An 18,420-nucleotide genomic window follows, 5' to 3' on the forward strand; every position below is an offset into this window, starting at 1 on the left:
AGCAGAGACCTCTGGTGTGCCTGTGCAGCACGATCCTAGCCCCACGACAGGAACAGCCCTGCTTCCTCTGCACCCACACAGCACACTGCAGAGTCCTCACCCCTCCTCCTGACCTCCACTCACTGGCCTGGGCGGCTGAGTTCCCCTGGCTCCCCTCTGCACGTGGATGGAGGTGTGCATGCTTTTGTACATGTGTGTTTGTTTGCCCTGAGTTTTACGTGTCAGTGTACACACACCCCCCACGCAAAACCTCTGTGCATTTTAAGTCATGTTGTTTTTCCCACCTTCAGAAATAGCTGCAGAGGAAGGTGGGAAGTAGTCAAATGTAAACAGGCATGCCGCTCCCCTGCTCGGAGGAGGCCTCCAACTGCTCCCCTCCCAGCCCCAGCATCCTGGAAGTGGGAGGAAGAAGGCAAAGAGCGCCTCTGGCCAACTGAGAGGCACCTGCCTGGAAGGTGATGGGAGACACAGCTCCCAGCTTCCCATAGCTCCCTGGCAAGTAGTCATTTCCTCGGGGGACACAAATGGGCACCCAGCCTGCTGCTGCAGTGGCCAGGGCCGCTCAGGGTGCCCAGGATTGGGTCGGGCCAGATGTGGGGCAGAGAAGGACAGTGAAGGAGGCACACCCTCTGGATTCCTGGCTCTTCCCACTTGGCAGCTGTGTGGCTTGAGCCAAACTCTTTAACCATTTCTGAACCTAAGTTTCTTCATCTGGAAACTGGAAGTATTAATGCATATCTTATAGACTCTTTATGATGGTTAAGTGAGATAAGACATGCACAGTCTTGGGGTCTGGCAAATTGCAGGTGTTTAGTAACCGTGTGCTCCCCTGATGCCTGCAGCTGGAAAACTACCCAGTCAGAACTCCACTCGGAGTTAGATGAGGCTTGGAGGCATCCTCTAGTTCCCCATCTTGGTTCTAGGCTAAGGCTGGACTTGCATCAAGGGTGATGCAGCCGGGCCCTGGGTTCCAGAGAATCTACACTGGATTGTCCATGTCTGCAAAGGAGGAACAACAGTGGCTGGGATTCTAGACGGGGGGAGAGGTAAGGACCCAGCCTCCTGGGGAAAGGAGCCCTGGGACTACAGAGACTGATTTATATGATAAACCCTCCCTGGGCCCCTGCCCTGGGCTGTAAGCATGATGATGAGTGAGACAGGTCCCCAGATGGAGAGACATTTCCACATGGTGTGATCAGGGCTGTGATGGAAGAAAGCAGAGGGCACTGGGAGAGCAGGAGCCAGGCCCTTAGCCTTCCAGGGGCGCAGAGGGTGAGAACCAGCTTTCTGTAGGAGGTGACTGGCCTTAGGTTGAGTTTTCAAGAACAAGTGGAAGTTGTCTGGGAGACCGTGAGGAGGAGACGGGTGAATGTCGAGGGTAACTTTGGCCCAGAATATTGGCTGCAGTGAGTCAGTATGGTGGCCATAGCTAGGAGAATGCGCAGAGGCCAGATCACCTAAGGTCTTACCTGCAGGACTGAAGAGCTCAGACCCAGGCTTAAACCCACCTCCTCCTTCTAGCAGCTTGGCCAGGCTGCTGGGGAAGGAAAAGCCTCTACCTCCAGGTAGGGAAGTTGGCAAAAATCAAAGCCGGCCTCTATCCCAGGAGAGCCTAAGCAGACCCCAGACGACCACCCCACTGCCCCAGCTGGTCTGGGCACAGGGTTGGGGCCCACTGCCTTTCAATTTTCAAAGTCTTAGGAGCTTACCCTGGAATTGGCTCTGCGACCCTCTGTCCACACTGTTCAGAGAGATGTCTGAAAACTATCACTTTATTTCCCATTTACTCAGTGAGCCGAGGAGGGAGTGAGGAGAGAAGAGAGGCAGGCTAGAAAATCTACCTCTCATCTCTCTGGGTTCAGAAGGACTCTGAAGATGACAGCAATTCCAGCCACCCCCTCTCCTCCACACACACACACACCTTCCCCGAGTTATCCCGGAAGCTTCCAAGGCTCAATCTCTTGCTCCTTCCCTGAAGACTCCCAGTCCCTCCCCCCGCAGATGGGAGAAAAGGACAACAAAGCTGAAGGGTTGTAAGATGGAACTCAGGAGCCCTGGCTCGTCTTGTCCTTTGGGCCTCTTGAGTCTAACTGGGGAGACGGGAGGAAGGGGTAGATTCGGATCCTTTGAACCCTCCTTAACTCTGCGTCCTCCCCTTCCAGGCTGCCCTGACGAGTGAGCAGACCCGGCACCTGTAGACCAGGATGGAGCGCTGTTCCCAGGAGGGCAGGAAATGGTACTCTCCCGTCCCCGCATAGAATGACTGCCCTGGGGGGGTGATTCCCTGGGTCCTGGCCGGGCTGCTGAACCGCAAGAGCGCTGGGACGCCAGACTCTTCTTGTGGATGGTCCCCTGCCCTGCAGCTCCACCATGAGGCTCCTCGTGGCCCCCCTTTTGCTCGCATGGGTGGCTGGTGCCACTGCCACTGTGCCCGTGGTAGCTTGGCACGTGCCCTGCCCCCCTGGGTGTGCCTGCCAGATCCGGCCCTGGTACACCCCCCGATCGTCCTACCGCGAGGCCACCACCGTGGACTGCAATGACCTATTCCTGACGGCTGTCCCCCCAGCGCTGCCTGCAGGCACGCAGACCCTGCTTCTGCAGAGCAACAGCATCATCCGCGTGGACCAGGGTGAACTGGGCTACCTGGCCAATCTCACGGAGCTGGACCTGTCCCAAAACAGCTTTTCAGACCCCCGAGACTGTGATCTCCGGGCCCTGCCCCAGCTGCTGAGCCTGCACCTGGAGGAGAACCAGCTGACCCGGCTGGAGGACCACAGCTTCGCAGGGCTGGCCAGCCTGCAGGAACTCTATCTCAACCACAACCAGCTCTACCGCATCGCCCCCAGGGCCTTCGCGGGGCTCAGCAACCTCCTACGGCTACACCTCAACTCCAACCTGCTGCGGGCCGTTGACAGCCGCTGGTTCGAGATGCTGCCCAGCCTGGAGATTCTCATGATTGGCGGCAACAAGGTGGATGCCATCTTGGACATGAACTTCCGGCCCCTGGCCAACCTGCGCAGCCTGGTGCTGGCGGGCATGAACCTTCGGGAGATCTCTGACTATGCCCTGGAGGGGCTGCAAAGCCTAGAGAGCCTCTCCTTCTATGACAACCGGCTGGCCCGTGTGCCCCGGCGGGCGCTGGAGCAGGTGCCAGGGCTCAAGTTCCTAGACCTGAACAAGAACCCACTCCAGCGGGTGGGACCCGGGGACTTTGCCAACATGCTGCACCTCAAGGAGCTGGGGCTGAACAACATGGAGGAGCTGGTCTCTATTGACAAATTTGCCCTGGTCAACCTGCCTGAGCTGACCAAGCTGGACATCACCAACAACCCTCGGCTCTCGTTCATCCACCCCCGAGCCTTCCGCCACCTGCCCCAGATGGAGACCCTCATGCTCAACAACAATGCTCTCAGTGCCTTGCACCAGCAAACCGTGGAGTCCCTGCCCAACCTGCAGGAGGTGGGTCTCCATGGCAACCCCATCCGCTGCGACTGTGTCATCCGCTGGGCTAACACCACCAGCACCCGCGTCCGCTTCATCGAGCCCCAGTCCACGCTGTGTGCCGAGCCCCCGGACCTTCAGCGCCTCCCAGTGCGGGAGGTGGCCTTCCGGGAGATGACGGACCACTGCCTGCCCCTCATCTCCCCCCGCAGCTTCCCCCCGCGCCTCCAGGTGGCCAGCGGAGACAGCCTGCTGCTGCACTGCCGGGCGCTGGCCGAGCCCGAGCCCGAGATCTACTGGGTGACTCCCGCTGGGGTTAGGCTGACTGCCGCCTGGGCGGGCCGCAAGTACCGGGTGTACCCCGAGGGGACGCTGGAGCTGCGGAGGGTGACAGCGCAAGAAGCAGGGCTGTACACCTGTGTGGCCCAGAACCTGGTCGGGGCCGACACGAAGACGGTTAGTGTGGTTGTCGGCCGGGCCCCCCTGCAACATGGCAGAGACAAGGGGTGGGGGCTGGAGCTCCGGGTTCAGGAGACCCATCCCTACCACATCCTGCTGTCTTGGGTCTCCCCACCCAACACAGTCTCCACCAACCTCACCTGGGCCAGCGCCTCCACCCTCCAGGGCCACAGGGCCACCGCGCTGGCCCGCCTGCCACGGGGCACCCACAGCTACAATATCACGCGCCTCCTTCAGGCCACGGAGTACTGGGCCTGTCTGCAGGTGGCCTTCGCGGATGCCCACACCCAGTTGGCCTGTGTGTGGGCCAGGACTACAGAGGCCGCCTCTTGCCGCAGAGGCTTAGGGGACCGGCCCGGGCTCATAGCCATCCTGGCTCTCGCCGTCCTCCTGCTGGCAGCCGGGCTGGCAGCCCACCTTGGCACTGGCCAGCCCAGGCAGGGCGTGGGTGGGCGGCCTCTGCTCCCAGTGTGGGCTTTCTGGGGCTGGAGCGCGCCTTCCGCCCGGGTGGTGTCAGCACCCCTCGTCCTGCTCTGGAATCCAGGGAGGAAGTGGCCCAGGTCCTCCGAAGGGGAAACTCGGTCCCCGCCATCGTCACAGAATTCCTGAAGCTCAGCCTGTTCTCGGCAGTAGAGAAATAACTTGGACTACTTTTTACCAAAAGGGAAGCAATCGGGGCCAGACGCCCTGCCAGGAAACTGACCTGGACCCACGTGCTTGAGGCCTGGCAGCTGAAACGAGACAACCAGTTTCGAGCCCCAGGGGGTGCCCCTGCAGCCTCCAGGAACCGCCCTCACCTTCTGGGGGCACCTCTGCTGCCGTTCTGAGGAGCAGCTCCAAGGAGCAGGAAGGACTCTGGCTAGAGCCTCCCCAGTCGGCTCTGTGCCTGGAGAGCCCTGGGCCTCTGCCTGGATGTCCCCTGCCTGCGTCCCCAGGCCCCCGGCCCACAGGAGGCACCCCCTCCTCTTCCCTGTCTCTGTGCAGTCTCAGTTGCTTGCTCCTTCCCCCACCCTGGGCAAGGGCTGAAGGCTTCTCCTCCCAACCTGGGGTGGGTGGGGGCGGAGCTGCGCCCCACGTGGGCCCCCCAGGCCTCGCTGGATTGAAAGGACGTGTGGAGGAGGGATGCCCAGGAACGGCTCTGCCCGGCAGCTGGCTTGCACTGACAGTGACTTTCTGTAGGCAATTTTGTACCTTCGTGGAGAAACGTGTCACTTCCCCTCAACTCAGTTTTGCTCCTGTTTTGTAAAAAATAAAAATAAATAAGAATAACAATAATAAGGGGAGGGGAAGGGAACAAAAGAGAAGCGATCATTCAAATACTGAGTGTAACTACAGAACTCTCAGTTCTGAATCCCTCTGGAGCCTGAGGGTGACAGGAGGGCTGGGGGTACGAGGGAGTCGGGGGAGCTTGGAGCTGGAGGCGCGGTTTGCCCCGCAGGTTTGGAGTCTGACCACCGGGCGCCTCCGGACTGCTCCCCAGAGAGCCCTGTAACTGAGCAGGAGACCTGGGGACGGTGTGCAAGGGAGGCTGACAGGAGAGGAAAGAAGAGGAGACGTGGAGGGAGAGGGACAGAAAAATGGAGAAGAGTCTGGAGATGGCGACAGTGGAAATTTCCATCACCACACCCTGTCACTCCTTCCTTTTCTGTGATAAGCAATTAACATGCCAGTACATAGGGAACACTTCCCAGCCTACTTCTAATTAAACAAACCCAAGGGGCAGAGTCACGCAGAGAATTTCAAATCGTCAAGACAGCAAGGACTTTGGCTCACTGGGGCAGGAGGGGTCTGTGGGGGTGATGGAGGGTCTGAGTGGGGAGAGCTGTGGGAGATGGCAGCATCTATCTTTCCAGTCCATTTCAGTATAATTTGCAATGAGCCAGGTTTGCTTTTGCAGTATTATTTTTTTTTAATGGATCAACTTCTTAGGACCAAATGTGAAGAGAAACATCTGTTGGAAAAGCAGAAGAGCCGAGGGGAGGGGGCTGCCGTGGCCAGCCAGTGGGGGTTCCAGAGCAAGAGGCTGCCGGACAACAGCTCTTGTTTCTGAGACAGGCCTCTTGAGATGGAAGAGAAGCCACATGTGAACCTGAGGACTCCAATGTTACAGACACAGTTAGCAGACATGAAGGAAGTGGGCTTTAAGTCACCCTCAAGGTTGCAAATGTAGGTGCAAGTGGAAGCCAGACCAGTAGCCAGAGCTTCCGACCCCATGGACACAAGAAAGAGCCCTCACCCAAGTCAGGGAGTGACGCCCCTCTCCCAGTGAACACAAAGACAGTAGGGTTCTCTGAAGACCTTCAGCAAAAAGCCAGTTTAGAAGACTTCCTCCTCTTGGACAGAAGGGTTCTCACACACCAGCCTGCATCAGAGTCACCTGAGGGCCGGGTCAGCACGGAGGCTGGTCCCACCCCCAGAGTCTCTGACCCAGGTCTGGGCGGGACCTGAGAGTGTGCATGTTTAACAAGCTTTCAGGTGATACTGATACTGCTGGTCTAGGGACCACACTTGGAGGACCGCGGAGCTCCAACCTGGGGTGGCTGCAACGATTTGCTTCCTCTAGGTCTCAGTTGTTTTTTTTTTCCTAGACGTGGTATAGGTTATGGCCCTGTGAGAGGCTTGCAGGGGTAGGGGGCGCTGGAGGCTGGTCCATTGGCTCCTCTCCCCTCTACTGCAGGGCTACTCAGCCTCGTTTCAAAAGGACAGCCCATTGCCCTGAGTCAGCAGGCTCCACCCACATGTGCTCTTTCCCATGTACAACTTACATGTTCTTAGGGGAAAGAGAAAAGGAAAGTCGCTCAGTCGTGTCCGACTCTTTGCGACCCAGTGGACGATACAGTCCATGGACTTCTCCAGACCAGAATACTGGAGTAGGTAGCCTTTCCCTTCTCCAGCAGATCTTCCCAGCCCAGGGATCGAACCCAGGTCTCCTGTTTTGCAGGCAGATTCTTCACCAGCTGAGCCACAATGGAAGCTCTCTTTAGGGGAGGGAGCTGGGAAAGCTTCAGGACCATCATAGCCAAGTTCAGGGTAGCCTGTTCATTGCTGGTTAGGGTTCATCGTCCATGATCCAGAAGCTCTGTGGGGAAGAGGCAGGGCAGGACCTGTATTGATCTCGGAAAACTGAAGTCAGAAGTCAACACATCCTCTGTCTAGGATGAAGGGCAGGTGCTACCTTCCGGACGAGCCCACATGGCAAGGAGAATCCAGGTGCTGGTCCTTTATATAAGCACCCAGAGCTCTGTTAGCCCTGCAGCCCTCTCCCAGCAACACCTCCTTTGCCACCTCAGAACTCCCACCCAGAATGCCTCTAAGAGCGCAGGCTCAGTCATAGCAACCCCAAAAGTGACCCCAGCACACCTCAGATCCTGCAAGTGCAAATGCTTGTAAACGTGCCTGGGGCTGGAGGGTGGAAAGGTTGGAAGATAAAAAACATCTTTGCTACCTTCCTTTCCCAAAGACTCCTAAGTTACAGGCAGGGAGCCCTGAGGGAAAGGGGTGCTGCTCTGGCTCCATGCCCTCGGGAGTTCCCTGCACTGAGTCCTTGAAAGTGAATCCCTTCTTCTGGGGGGAAAGGCATTATGGTGATTTAACCCGAGTCTCAACTGAATTCCCTGGTCCTGAGCATGTGGCTGCCCCCAGAGAAGTTAGGTAAGCTGGGGAAGGATTGGGGTGAGTGGCCTCTTTTCTCCTGGAAAGAGAGCTGATGCTGCCAGGCTGAAGCCAGCTGGGAAGGGGAGGGATAGACACTTTGGGGTTGCCGTGTCCTGGAATAGCTAGAAACTGGTCAAATGAGAGCCTCTACCCTGGTACAGAGCTGGGCACACGGCTCAGGTGTGTTGCGACCAAGTGGGAGGACAGTGGGACTCACGCCCTGTATGTCTATTAATGCAACCTAAGTGCCATTCAAGGTCTTAGCTTTCCAACTAGACTGGGTGTGTGGGCAAGTAAACATGCTGGGGTTAAGACAAACAAAGCGGCTATTTGGCCTGGTCTCTTCTGGATATTTAAGACTGCTTTTTAAAAAATGCTAAATAGAAAGCAGTATTTGTCACTGTTTGAATTTCAGGTTGTTACATTGGGCCTATCATTTCCATCTATTGAGATGATTTCCAAAGCCAGCTCAGACTTGCTGACGGTGTGGGTTGTCCCTGGCTAGGACACGCCTCTGCAGGGTCCGACCCTGTTTCTCTGTCCTCATCCGCGGCCCAGGTGGTGAAGATGTAGGCCAGGATACGGTTCTGTGGCTCACCACAGCGGCCTTCCCACAGCATGGACCCATCCACAAACACATCTGAGATGCTCAGCCAACTACAAACCACTTAAACACACCCTCTTGCAGCCCACATCCCTGCATTCTCCCACGGGACCGACTTCATGGGAGGCTCTGCCAACACAAGGAGAGAGTGAGTGTAAGGCAGTGCTGCGAGCTCGCAGACTAGTCTCCATGTTCAGGAGTCAGTGAGCTGGGCTGATCTAGCGTAGCATGACCAACTGGGTCTTTCCTGGCCTCAGCACTGAAAGTCCCTTGTTTCAGAAACTCTCTGTCCTGGGAAAACTGGGATGGTTGGTCATGCTGGTCTAGTGACCTCTTTCTCAGCGTACCAGCCACCTTCTTTCCTGCTGTTCTCCTTTCTGCCTTCCCATCGACAAACATTTAATGAAGATGACTATGCAGTTGACACAGTTGGAGCAACTGGGGATGCAGGTAAACTCTCGGAGCTCATAAACCTTGCATTTTAGTGAGTGAAGGAAGTTGATGAACAGGAAAGATAAGTAAGAATATGTATAGCATTTTGGGTAGTAGCAAATACCATGGAGAAAAGCTTGTTTCAGGGAAGAGGATGAATTGGGGTGGGGAGGTTACATTGGAGGGCTCAGGAAAGGCCTTGCTGAGAAGCTGACATTTGAGCAATGCCTTGGGGGAGGGAACCAACCAGTTATCTTGGAGGAAGAGTGGTCCCAATGGAGAAGGCAAGCAGGAAGCCCAGAGCTAGGAGGAGGGCGGAGGGAGAGGAACTGTGAGCCCTGAGGGAAAGGAATAGCCTGGTGGTGGGGCTGGGCCTCATAAGCTCCTGTGAGGACTCAAAGTTTTCCTTCCAGTGAGAGGGGAGACACTGGAGGGAGCTGAGCAGACGTGGCCGGATTTGACTCACGTGGTTCCTCAGATCACAGGCGTGTGGGGAGGCCAAGGGCAGCGCAGAGAGGCCACTCGGGAGGCCACGGCAGCCATGGCCTCAGCTTAACCATCGCTTCTAGAACTTTGGCAGAGACGCACACTAATATGCCCGTTTCCTAAGTCTATCCTTTCCCTCATTTTTGAAAATCAAAGCCTCGTTTACACAGGCTCCTGACTCCTCTCATTGGAAAAGACTCTGATGCTGGGAGGGATTGGGGCAGGAGGAGAAGGGGACGACAGAGGATGGGGTGGCTAGATGGCATCACTGACTCGATGGCCCTGAGTCTGGGTGAACTCCGGGAGCTGGTGATGGACAGGGAGGCCTGGCGTACTGAGATTCATGGGGTCGCAAAGAGTCGGACACGACTGAGCGACTGAACTGAGCTGAGCTGACCGCTCTCATTCTCCCTGTGACTCTTCACGGCAGCTCACCTAGGTCAAGACTTCACCACCGAGTCTGCTAGTTCTGCCAGTGCCTGCCTCATAACAGAGACTGGAATTTACACAAGGCAGTGTCGAATGATCTTCACCGGCTCCTAATTCCGTCTTAATTATGTTTACCATTCAAGCACGTTAGTCATTCCAAGGGAGAAACAGCAGAGGCGGGACTCCTTATCCTGCCCGTTCCCTGAAAACACATTGCCGTGGAGTGCTGCACAAACCCTGCAGAAGCAATGTGATGACAACCCATTGGCTGTTCCAGGCCTGAAGTCTACCTCCCTTCTGGATGGCTTTACCAAAAGAACCCTTGTGTGTTCCTCATAGGTTCCACACACATCCCTGGCCTCCTAGTACAATGGTTACCCATTTGGGCTATCCTTTTACAGATGCCCTTTGACTGAAAGAGTTTTGTATTTTTTTATAGAATGGTAATAATGGCTAATGTTGAGCCTTTACCATATGCTAGCCACTCTAGTGGAGAAAGCAATGGCACCCCACTCCAGTGCTCTTGCCTGGAGAATTCCATGGACGGAGGAGCCTGCTGGGCTGCAGTCCATGGGGTCACACAGAGTCGGACACGACTGAAGCGACGTAGCAGCGGCAGCAGCAGCCGCTCTAGTAGGGATTTCGACGGACCACTTCATTTCAGTCACAGCTACGTTATGAAGTGGGTACAGGACTTCCCTGGTAGTCCAGTGGTTAGGAATCCACCTGCCAATGCAGGGGACATGGTTTCAATCCCTGGTCCAAGAACATTCCACATGCTTTGGGGCAACTAGCCCTGTACCACAGCTACTGAGGTCCAGGCTGTAGAGCCTGTGAGCCGCAACAAGAGATCCTACACGCCATAGAGCCCGTGCCCCTCAACGAGAGACACTGCTGCAGTGAGAAGCCTGCGCTCCACAGCTAGAGAAGGCCCTCGTCCAGCAGCTAAGACCCAGCAGCCAAAGATAAACAGGGTAAACATTTAAATGAATAAAGTGAGTGCAATTATCCCCATTTTACAAATTTAGATACCAGAGCTCAGAAAAACTAAAGGACTTATCCAAGGTCACACAGCTAGTAGGTGGCAAAGTCAGAATTCAAATGCTAATTCCAAAAAACTCTCTCTTAACTACTGCTCTACTATATTCAAATATAGGTACTTTTAAAGTATGTCAATAGATTTCCAGAACACGGAATCTTCTAAAATCTGTGTGCAGATTTTAGAGAACGCTCTGTGCAGCCACATCTATTTTTAGATGCTGCCCTCTTTTTTTTTTTTTTTTTAAACTCAGGATAATTTGTAGCTTTATTGTCAGGCCTTCAGTTTTAAAACCTCTTGAACTATATTCTCTTGAGAATCAACCACAGCTTCTAACTCTTTTCTGGAAAATTTTTGGAACATGCCTTTTAGAAGCCCGGGTGTCTGATTTTGCCCCCTCTCCCTCTGTGTCCCTGGAGGTTCTGTTGTCTCTCCTCATCGGTCAGTTCTGTTGTCTCTCCTCATCGGTCAGTTCTGTTGTCTTTCCTCATCGGTCAGTTCTCTGTTGATCAGAATCATATCCACAGCAGCCTTTGCCCACGAGCTTCCTTTTCGTCTGAGCTCAGACATCGGCTGGCCAAGTCAGGAATGCATCACAGGCTCCACTCGGAGCCAAGCAATGCACCAAGCAGATACCTAGGTGGCAAGAGTCCTCTTACTGCTTCCTCTGGCCTCTGTGCCCGTTTTATAGCATCCGTTAGAAAACATGGTCCCCGTGGCCCTCTTCTGACCCAGTGGCCCACGTCATCCTCATACCACAGTGTCCTCTTGAGCCATTCTCCTTTCATCTTCATCCAAAAGCTGGCTCTGCTCCTGGCGACCTTGCGTTGCCTGCCTCAGCCATCGACCAGTGTCCCCACCGCCTGTCTCCACCACACACTCCAAGCCCCTCTGCCCCTCCGGTTTCCTTTCCTACAGTCCCCAGCCGGGGAACCCAGAGTTCCCTCTGCCATAGCCCCACCACTACTGTGCACAAAAAGAGACCCGCTTGTCTTGCTTGTGAATGTCTTAGAGCAGAAGAGCCAGTGTTGGAAATGGCAGCTCCCTTGGCAACAAGAAAACCCCAGTTGGCTGAGGAAATGCTAAGGAGTGATCCCTTGTTCCTTCATTGCTACCCTCAGGACTCAAAAAGCATCAGGCTGTCAGCCTCTGAGGGAAGAAAGAACCCAGGCTCACCTACGTGGCCAGAACAAGGTGCAGCATGTGATGGCCTATTACTAAGCTCATTGATATGTGCTTTCTCTCTTGCTCTTAGTCACAATGAGTTGTGCTGTACAGATGTGATTATTATTCCCATTTTACAGGTAAGGAAACTGAGACTTGGAAAATTTAAGCTTACCCAAGGTCACTCAGCCAATAAAGGTAGAATGGGAATTTGAACCCAGTCTTCTAATTCTGAATTCCCACGCTCTGTTCACCTACCCACACCGTGCTCTACATCCCGAACACGGAGTGAGTGACGTGTGCTCCTCTTGGGATGGGGGTGGGGGGCGAAGCTGGATGGACACTACCAGGTACTGACTGCAGAGGAGAGAGGAGGTGGAGTCCCTTGCACTGACTGGCTCACAGGAGCTGGTGAGTGGTGCGCAGGAGCAACAGCCCACAGATGGGCTCCAGGACCACGGGGTGGGCTGGCCCAGGCATCGGAGCCACGGCCGAGAGGGCCACGCGGGGGCAGTGCCCAGCTACAGGGCTCGGAGGCCAGGGCATGGCAAAGTCCACCTCCTTCAGCTGAAGCAAGCCTCCCAGAGTCCCCTGGCCTAGACCCCTGCCTTCTGATGGCCTCAATATCATTATATCTCTGTGCGTTCACAGTGTGAGAAGGAGAGGGACCGGATCTCTCCACCTAGGGCTGGACTTAGTCATTGGGGGACGGATGAGCACTCTCCTCAGAGCCCTCCGTTAAAGCCAGTCATTCACAGATGGACTTGGAGGGTCCATGGGCCACTGTGAAAGGCTGGCAAATTTTTCTGTACACATGCATACGTGACATTTTCTGGAGAAAAGGCAACTTGGATTTAGTAAGACTGAGATGGGCCCCAAATCCAGAAAGACCAAGGATTACTGCATTAGAGGGTCCCAGAGTCCCACTCACAGCGGTCGGCCTTTTGCTGGGAGTTACCACAGGAAACAGGGCCACCCACAATTCGTGGGTCTGTCCGGGAGGATTAGATTGATGGACACCCCCCATCCTCCGGTGTGCGGGCTTCTCTTTCGTTGTAACAAGCGAGCTCATTTGCCATGCACCATGTGGGATCTTAGTTCCTTGACTGGAGATCGAACCTGCATCCCCTGCACTGGATGGTGGATTCTTAAACTAAATGGATTCAGATTTCCTCATATAGACTTTTCCTTTAAAATGAGGAAGAGGAAGTGAATTCTCAGCATTTTCATTTGCAAACATTGTCTGCCCCTAACCAATCAAAGCATCAAGCTTTCAACTCATCAAAACCTATAAGCTCCCTGGAACTCCACAGCACCTCCTACTTCAGCTCCATGGGTCCCCCAGCCCTGAGAGCCCCAGGAGAGCTCACTCAGCCACTGAGAAGCACCCATCTGACAAGTATGTGCCCAGGGAAGGCACAGGATTCACCTAAGTTCCCTGGGAAACCCAGGCTGAAGCCCCTCTCTTTAATCCTGAGTAGACTAGAGTCATCCATTCTGTTCTATTTCTCCTTTAGACCCCTTCCCCAATTCCTCAACTTCTCTGACCCCCTATGCACACACACACAAGCCGTGTGCACACGTGCGTGTCCATGTGTTTGCACCAACACACACAACTTTGTAAATGTCATTTGCAGCTCTGTTCCAGTCCCCATTCTACACGCCATCTGCCAGAAGCTATTTTAAGCACCTAATAAAACTGTTTTAGAATGAATCCTGGGATGTTCTGCCCTTTGCTTCCCCAGGACGATAGCAACTGGGCTCCAGATGGAGCTATGTGTTGGCATCAAGCAAAGAGAAAGAGAAAGAGTCATCAACCCAGGGCCCGCAACAGAACCCAGGCACCTCCCCACAGCAGTGTGGGGTCTACACAGCCATACACCTGGATTTAAATCTCTGCCGTGAGGACTTCCCTGGTGGTCCAATGCTTAAGAATCCACCTTCCAATGTAGGGGATGCAGGTTGTATCTCTAGTCAAGGAACTCAGATCCCACGTGCCACGTGGCAACTGAGCTCGTTTGCCACAACTAGAGAGAAACCCGCGCACTGAAGGGGCAGCCTACGTGTGTCATCTAAGATCCGGTGCAGCCAAATAAATAAAAATAAATCCTCGTGGTGGTCCTTACCATCCCTGAGACCTTGGCTACTGACTGCACCTGTCTGGCTCATCTGAGAAGGAGGGCTGCTGGCACCTCCACGGTTCTCAGCCTGAGCACACATCAGTCACCTGGAGGGCAACTGAAGCACAGACTGCATGGCGCACCCTCAAATCGGGAGTGAAGCTTAGCATTTGCATTTCTAACACAAGCTCTCAAGAGGGTGCCGCTGCTCTGGGACCACTCTCTGAGAAGCAGTGACCTAACTGGCGAGCTCTTGTGACGATTAAATGAGAAAATAGATGTAAATCCCCCGGCACTTAGTATGGTAGTGGTTCTCCACCTTGTCTGTGCATTAGAACCACCTAGGGAGCTTTGAAAAGTGGTGCCCAGCATCACAGACCAATTAAATCAGAGTCTCTAGAGGTGAGATACAGACATTACTACTTTTTCAAAAAAGTTCCCAGGTGACTTAAACGTACAGTCAAGGTTGAGAGGCGCTGTAGCAGGAGCTCAGCACATTTAAAACACCCTGTACAAGCCGCCCAGCTGCCGCTGTTTCGTGACCTCTAGTCTTTCCTCAGGGCCCCATCACCCACTCTGGTTCCCATGGGAAAGATTGTGGGGAAACGTAACCTTGAACTGACTGCTGGAAGGGCCAGGTGCTGAGGACCATTTGGAAGATGAGAACTGGTTCATTCATTCAACACACCCAGTCAGACAGTCATTCATTTACTAACCATCAACCAAGTTGCTAGGCTTCTGTCATAGCTCAGTTGGTAAAAATCTGCCTGCGATGCAGGAAACCCCGGTTCGGTTCCTGGCTCGGGAAGATCCCCTGGAAAATGAAATGGCAACCCACTCCAGTGTTCTTGCCTGGAGAATCCCATGGACAGAGGAGCCTGGTGGGCTACAGTCCATGGGGTCACAAGAGTCAGACACGACTGAGTGCAGCACAGCACAAGCAAGTTGCTCCGACTGTTTATGAGGTGCTCTGGAGAGGGGTGCGAGAACGAATAGAATCCAATCCTGCCCACAGGAGTTTGTGCCATAGCACAGAGGAGCTGGAATAATCGCCTCTCAGCTTTGGAAGTTCTCAGCCTCTCCTCCTCTCTGCCTTAGAAGCTCTCTCCACAACCACCCCATCATTTCATCCTCACTTCAATACTAAGAGAGCTCCTTACCTCACAAGGCCGCCCATGGGGTTCAACATTTCCACCTTTTAAAAAGTTTTTCCTCAGACTGAACAGAAGCAGAGCCCTTTGACTCCCACTCACTAGCTCTCAACCCGCCCCAGGCCTCCCCGCCCACATGTGGGCTCAGCTGTGCAGAGCTGCCTTCAGTGGTGGGATGGGGGGCTGGCAATTACAGCTGCATGTTGAGAGTGCTTTCTGGTTACCATCGAAGGGTCGGAAGGGCAATGCAGAAGTTCTTGGTAACTGAGTATTAATTCACCAGCTTTCACAGGTTGTGCCAGGACACAAAAGTCAACATGAAACAAAAACACTTACTAATGAACTGACCACACTCTAACCTTAACCCTCACTCAATTTTGTTCTGTAGTCTCAGGCTGACCTCATCCCTGTGGCAAAGGTCTTTGTCCAGGCTCTGCTGACTGTGGGAGGTTAGCAGGAAACAAGTAAGATACAAGCCCTAACTGCAAAGTAAAACTGCATATCTTACCCCAAAATGCAGAGTTTAATGCTGTTGACAAAATTAGTGTTAGAGAAATATTTAAATCACCCACAAAGCCATGGAAGAATTAACACTGGGGTGGGGACGCCAGTTAACGATGAAGAAGAGAAAATCAACAAGGGTCATACACAGTAGTCACCTCAAAAGTAAACAGTTTGGACACCCCAAACTGAGACACCCACGGGAAATGCAGGAAGCACGGTAATAGTTGTACAAAATGAAGACCCTCTTTAAGATCTTGTTCCTTCCCTGGTGGCTCAGATGGTAAAGCGTCTGGCTGTAATGCGGGAGACCCGAGTTCGATCCCTGGGTTGGGAAGATCTCCTGGAGAAGGAAGCAGCAACCCACTCCAGTATTCTTACTTGGAAAATCCCATGGATGGAGGGGCCTGGTAGGCTACAGTCCATGGGGCCGCAAAGAGTCAGACATGATTGAGCAACTTCACTTTCACATTAAGATCCTGTTGCAAAAGTAAAGAAATAAAGACTGTTTCTCTCTAAGAATCTATCATTTGGTTAAGGAGTTCAGTTTTACCCAATAAAAGAATTTCTACATTATGCCAGTAACACACAGCAGTGATGATCAAGAGTTGGATTAAGGGGAACACAGATTTTGTCTTCAGAAGAGGAGAACCGGTGAAGTCTGGAGAGGCCAGGAAAAGGCTTGGTTTTCAAGAAAAATGTACAGACACCACCAGTCTTCCTTCCTGACTCCTCTGTGGATACTCACTGCATCCTAGTCAAGAGGGCCCCAAATTTAGGAAAGCCAAGCACACCTGGCCTATCCAGCACACCCCGTGTTTCTGGTCAAGATCCCAGGAACTTAAGCAAGCAAAGGACCACACCAAATGGCAGAGGAAGGCCAAGGGCTGGAGAACGCCTGAGGTGGCTGAGGAAACACTCAAGGCCCTGGTTACGATGGTCCAGCCCGTCTAGGGGCACGTCAACAGCACAATCCTGGGACGCCAGTGGGTCTGGCTGCCTTAGCCTGAGGAGGGGTTGCTGAGGTCCAGCCCCGGTGGATCCAGGGTAATTCAAAGCGGGGATGGAGTCAGCGATTGATTTAGTTAGAGATAAGGAAAGAATGTTGTAGATAAGAAAACAGAGGAGAGAAAGAGGCTGATATTCCTTGGTTTACACAGAAAGCCAATAAAACCCCCAGACAAGAAGTTTGCCCTGCTCTCGGAGGCCACAGGTGCCCTCCCGGTCTCCTGAGGGAATGAAGACACAGAACATCTTCCCTGTTCAGGTCTTAGAAACCTGGGCAGATAAGTGAACGCAGGGAGCCTCTATGCTCCAAGGGATCAGCCTGAAAAAAAAGAGTAAGTGAGAGAGAAAAAAAGACACGGGGTGACCAAGCTTCTTCTTTGAGAGAGGCCTGTTACTTTATTTTCAAAAAGAACTTTTATACCTTTCCCACAAATGATGTTGTGTACATCATCTTCTGTCCTTGGAGGCCTGTGAAACATTTTATGACCCTCTTTTGATAAAGGCTGCTCAACCAGAAAACTTATTTTCCCTCAAAGTGTTTTTTCTTTATATTTCTAATCCATGTCAGCCTCAGAAAGTATCAAACAAAGTTACATTTCTCACTGAGCAAAGGTGCAGTAAGTTACAACAAAGAAAGAACCAGTTAGCTCAAAAGTCGGATGTGGTTAATTTCAAGGCTACTATTTTGTTTTCTTACATTCCAACTATGTTAACTAACACACTCCCAGGTGCACAGCGGATAAGAGATATGGGAACTTAGCAACAAGCATTGGCCCAATAATGAAATCCTACACCAGCAATACTCTAATAACTTTTAACTCTTTGAAAGGCTCTGCGTTTTAGGCTTCCCATGCCTCTCACAGTTCGGCGGGGGGGGGGGGGGGGGGGGTGGGGGGGGGGGGGGAGGGGGTGGTGGGGGGTGGTGGTGGTGGTGCTGTAAACAATCACATGCGTAGTTGTAAAAGTCCGGGTAAACCTGTCAGGCAAGTTAGAGAGCCATCAGAGGGGTCTGAGCTGAGACGCTCCTTTTATATGCAGGAGACTATTAACTGGAGCTCTAAGTTAACTTTTTCCAGAGAAAGGTGGTCGGGGATAGCCCCCCCTGAAATGTCAGAAGAATGGGTGGAAAGCATAATGCAGCAAGGCAGGCAGACTCTGGTTTTGGGGGTAGATGCTCGAGAAAGTCCAGGGGGACCCCTGAGGCCTGATCCTGCCTTTGCGTTTTGTCAGGCCCCTTTCCTCATGACCTTTGCCATGGGCAGGATTCCCCACGCTGGCTCCCGGCAAGGGGTGAGGAAGGCAAAGGGGAGTCAGTGGCCACCTTCCCCGCCATGTGGGTGAAAAGAGCTTCCCACCCACCAAGACAACCAACCCTGGTCTTCAGCAGGACCTCAGCTCAGTTCTCTGGAGGAACAGAGAGATTGTTTCTCAGCCCTGTGGCTAAGATCACATGGAGAGACAGAGGGGGGAGGAGAAAGAGGGAGCCAGAGACACCTCTAGACGAGCATGGAACCAAGGCAACTTCACGCCTCCAGCTCTCAGCCTCCCCACTGTATTTGCAGAGAAGAAAGAAGCTAGGACTAGCATCGAGGGGAAAGTCAGTTGAAAGTATGTGCTCAGAGCAGATGCAGTGTGCGTGTGTGTGTGTGTGTGTGTGTGTGTGTGTGTGTGTGGGAGGTGCAATGGGGAAGCCGCAGCTGTGACCTTGGCCTTTTGGGTCCCAGCTCAACACTCAAGTACTTCTTCTCCTGCTGCCCCGACAGCCGCCTCGTGTCCTCCCCGACCCTGTGAGGGCAAGGGGACCCCTGGGAATCAGACGTCCTCACCTAGGGCTGCTCAGGAGGGGAGAGTCAGAATACAGGCCAACCTCTCCCTTCCTACGCCCTCAGAAACGGGGAGCTGTTTATACCCCCACCCCCGGGCTCCTTCTTT

The 18,420-nt window shown here is 53.6% G+C and overlaps 1 protein-coding gene across 1 annotated transcript in view; it reads left to right on the top strand.

The window, feature by feature from the left end:
- Window positions 1-4,781, top strand: part of LRRN2 (leucine rich repeat neuronal 2) — a 61,073-nt gene extending 56,292 nt beyond the window's left edge. Inside the window, exon 2 of the mRNA XM_040263025.1 lies at window positions 2,163-4,781. Coding sequence (XP_040118959.1) covers window positions 2,371-4,509 — 2,139 coding nt within the window. The 5' untranslated portion in view covers window positions 2,163-2,370 and the 3' untranslated portion in view covers window positions 4,510-4,781. The remainder of the gene's footprint in view (window positions 1-2,162) is intronic.
- The last annotated feature ends 13,639 nt before the right edge of the window (window positions 4,782-18,420 follow it).

The sequence above is a fragment of the Oryx dammah genome, unplaced genomic scaffold, assembly GCF_014754425.2.
Source record: "Oryx dammah isolate SB20612 unplaced genomic scaffold, SCBI_Odam_1.1 HiC_scaffold_21, whole genome shotgun sequence".
Lineage (NCBI taxonomy): Eukaryota > Metazoa > Chordata > Mammalia > Artiodactyla > Bovidae > Oryx > Oryx dammah.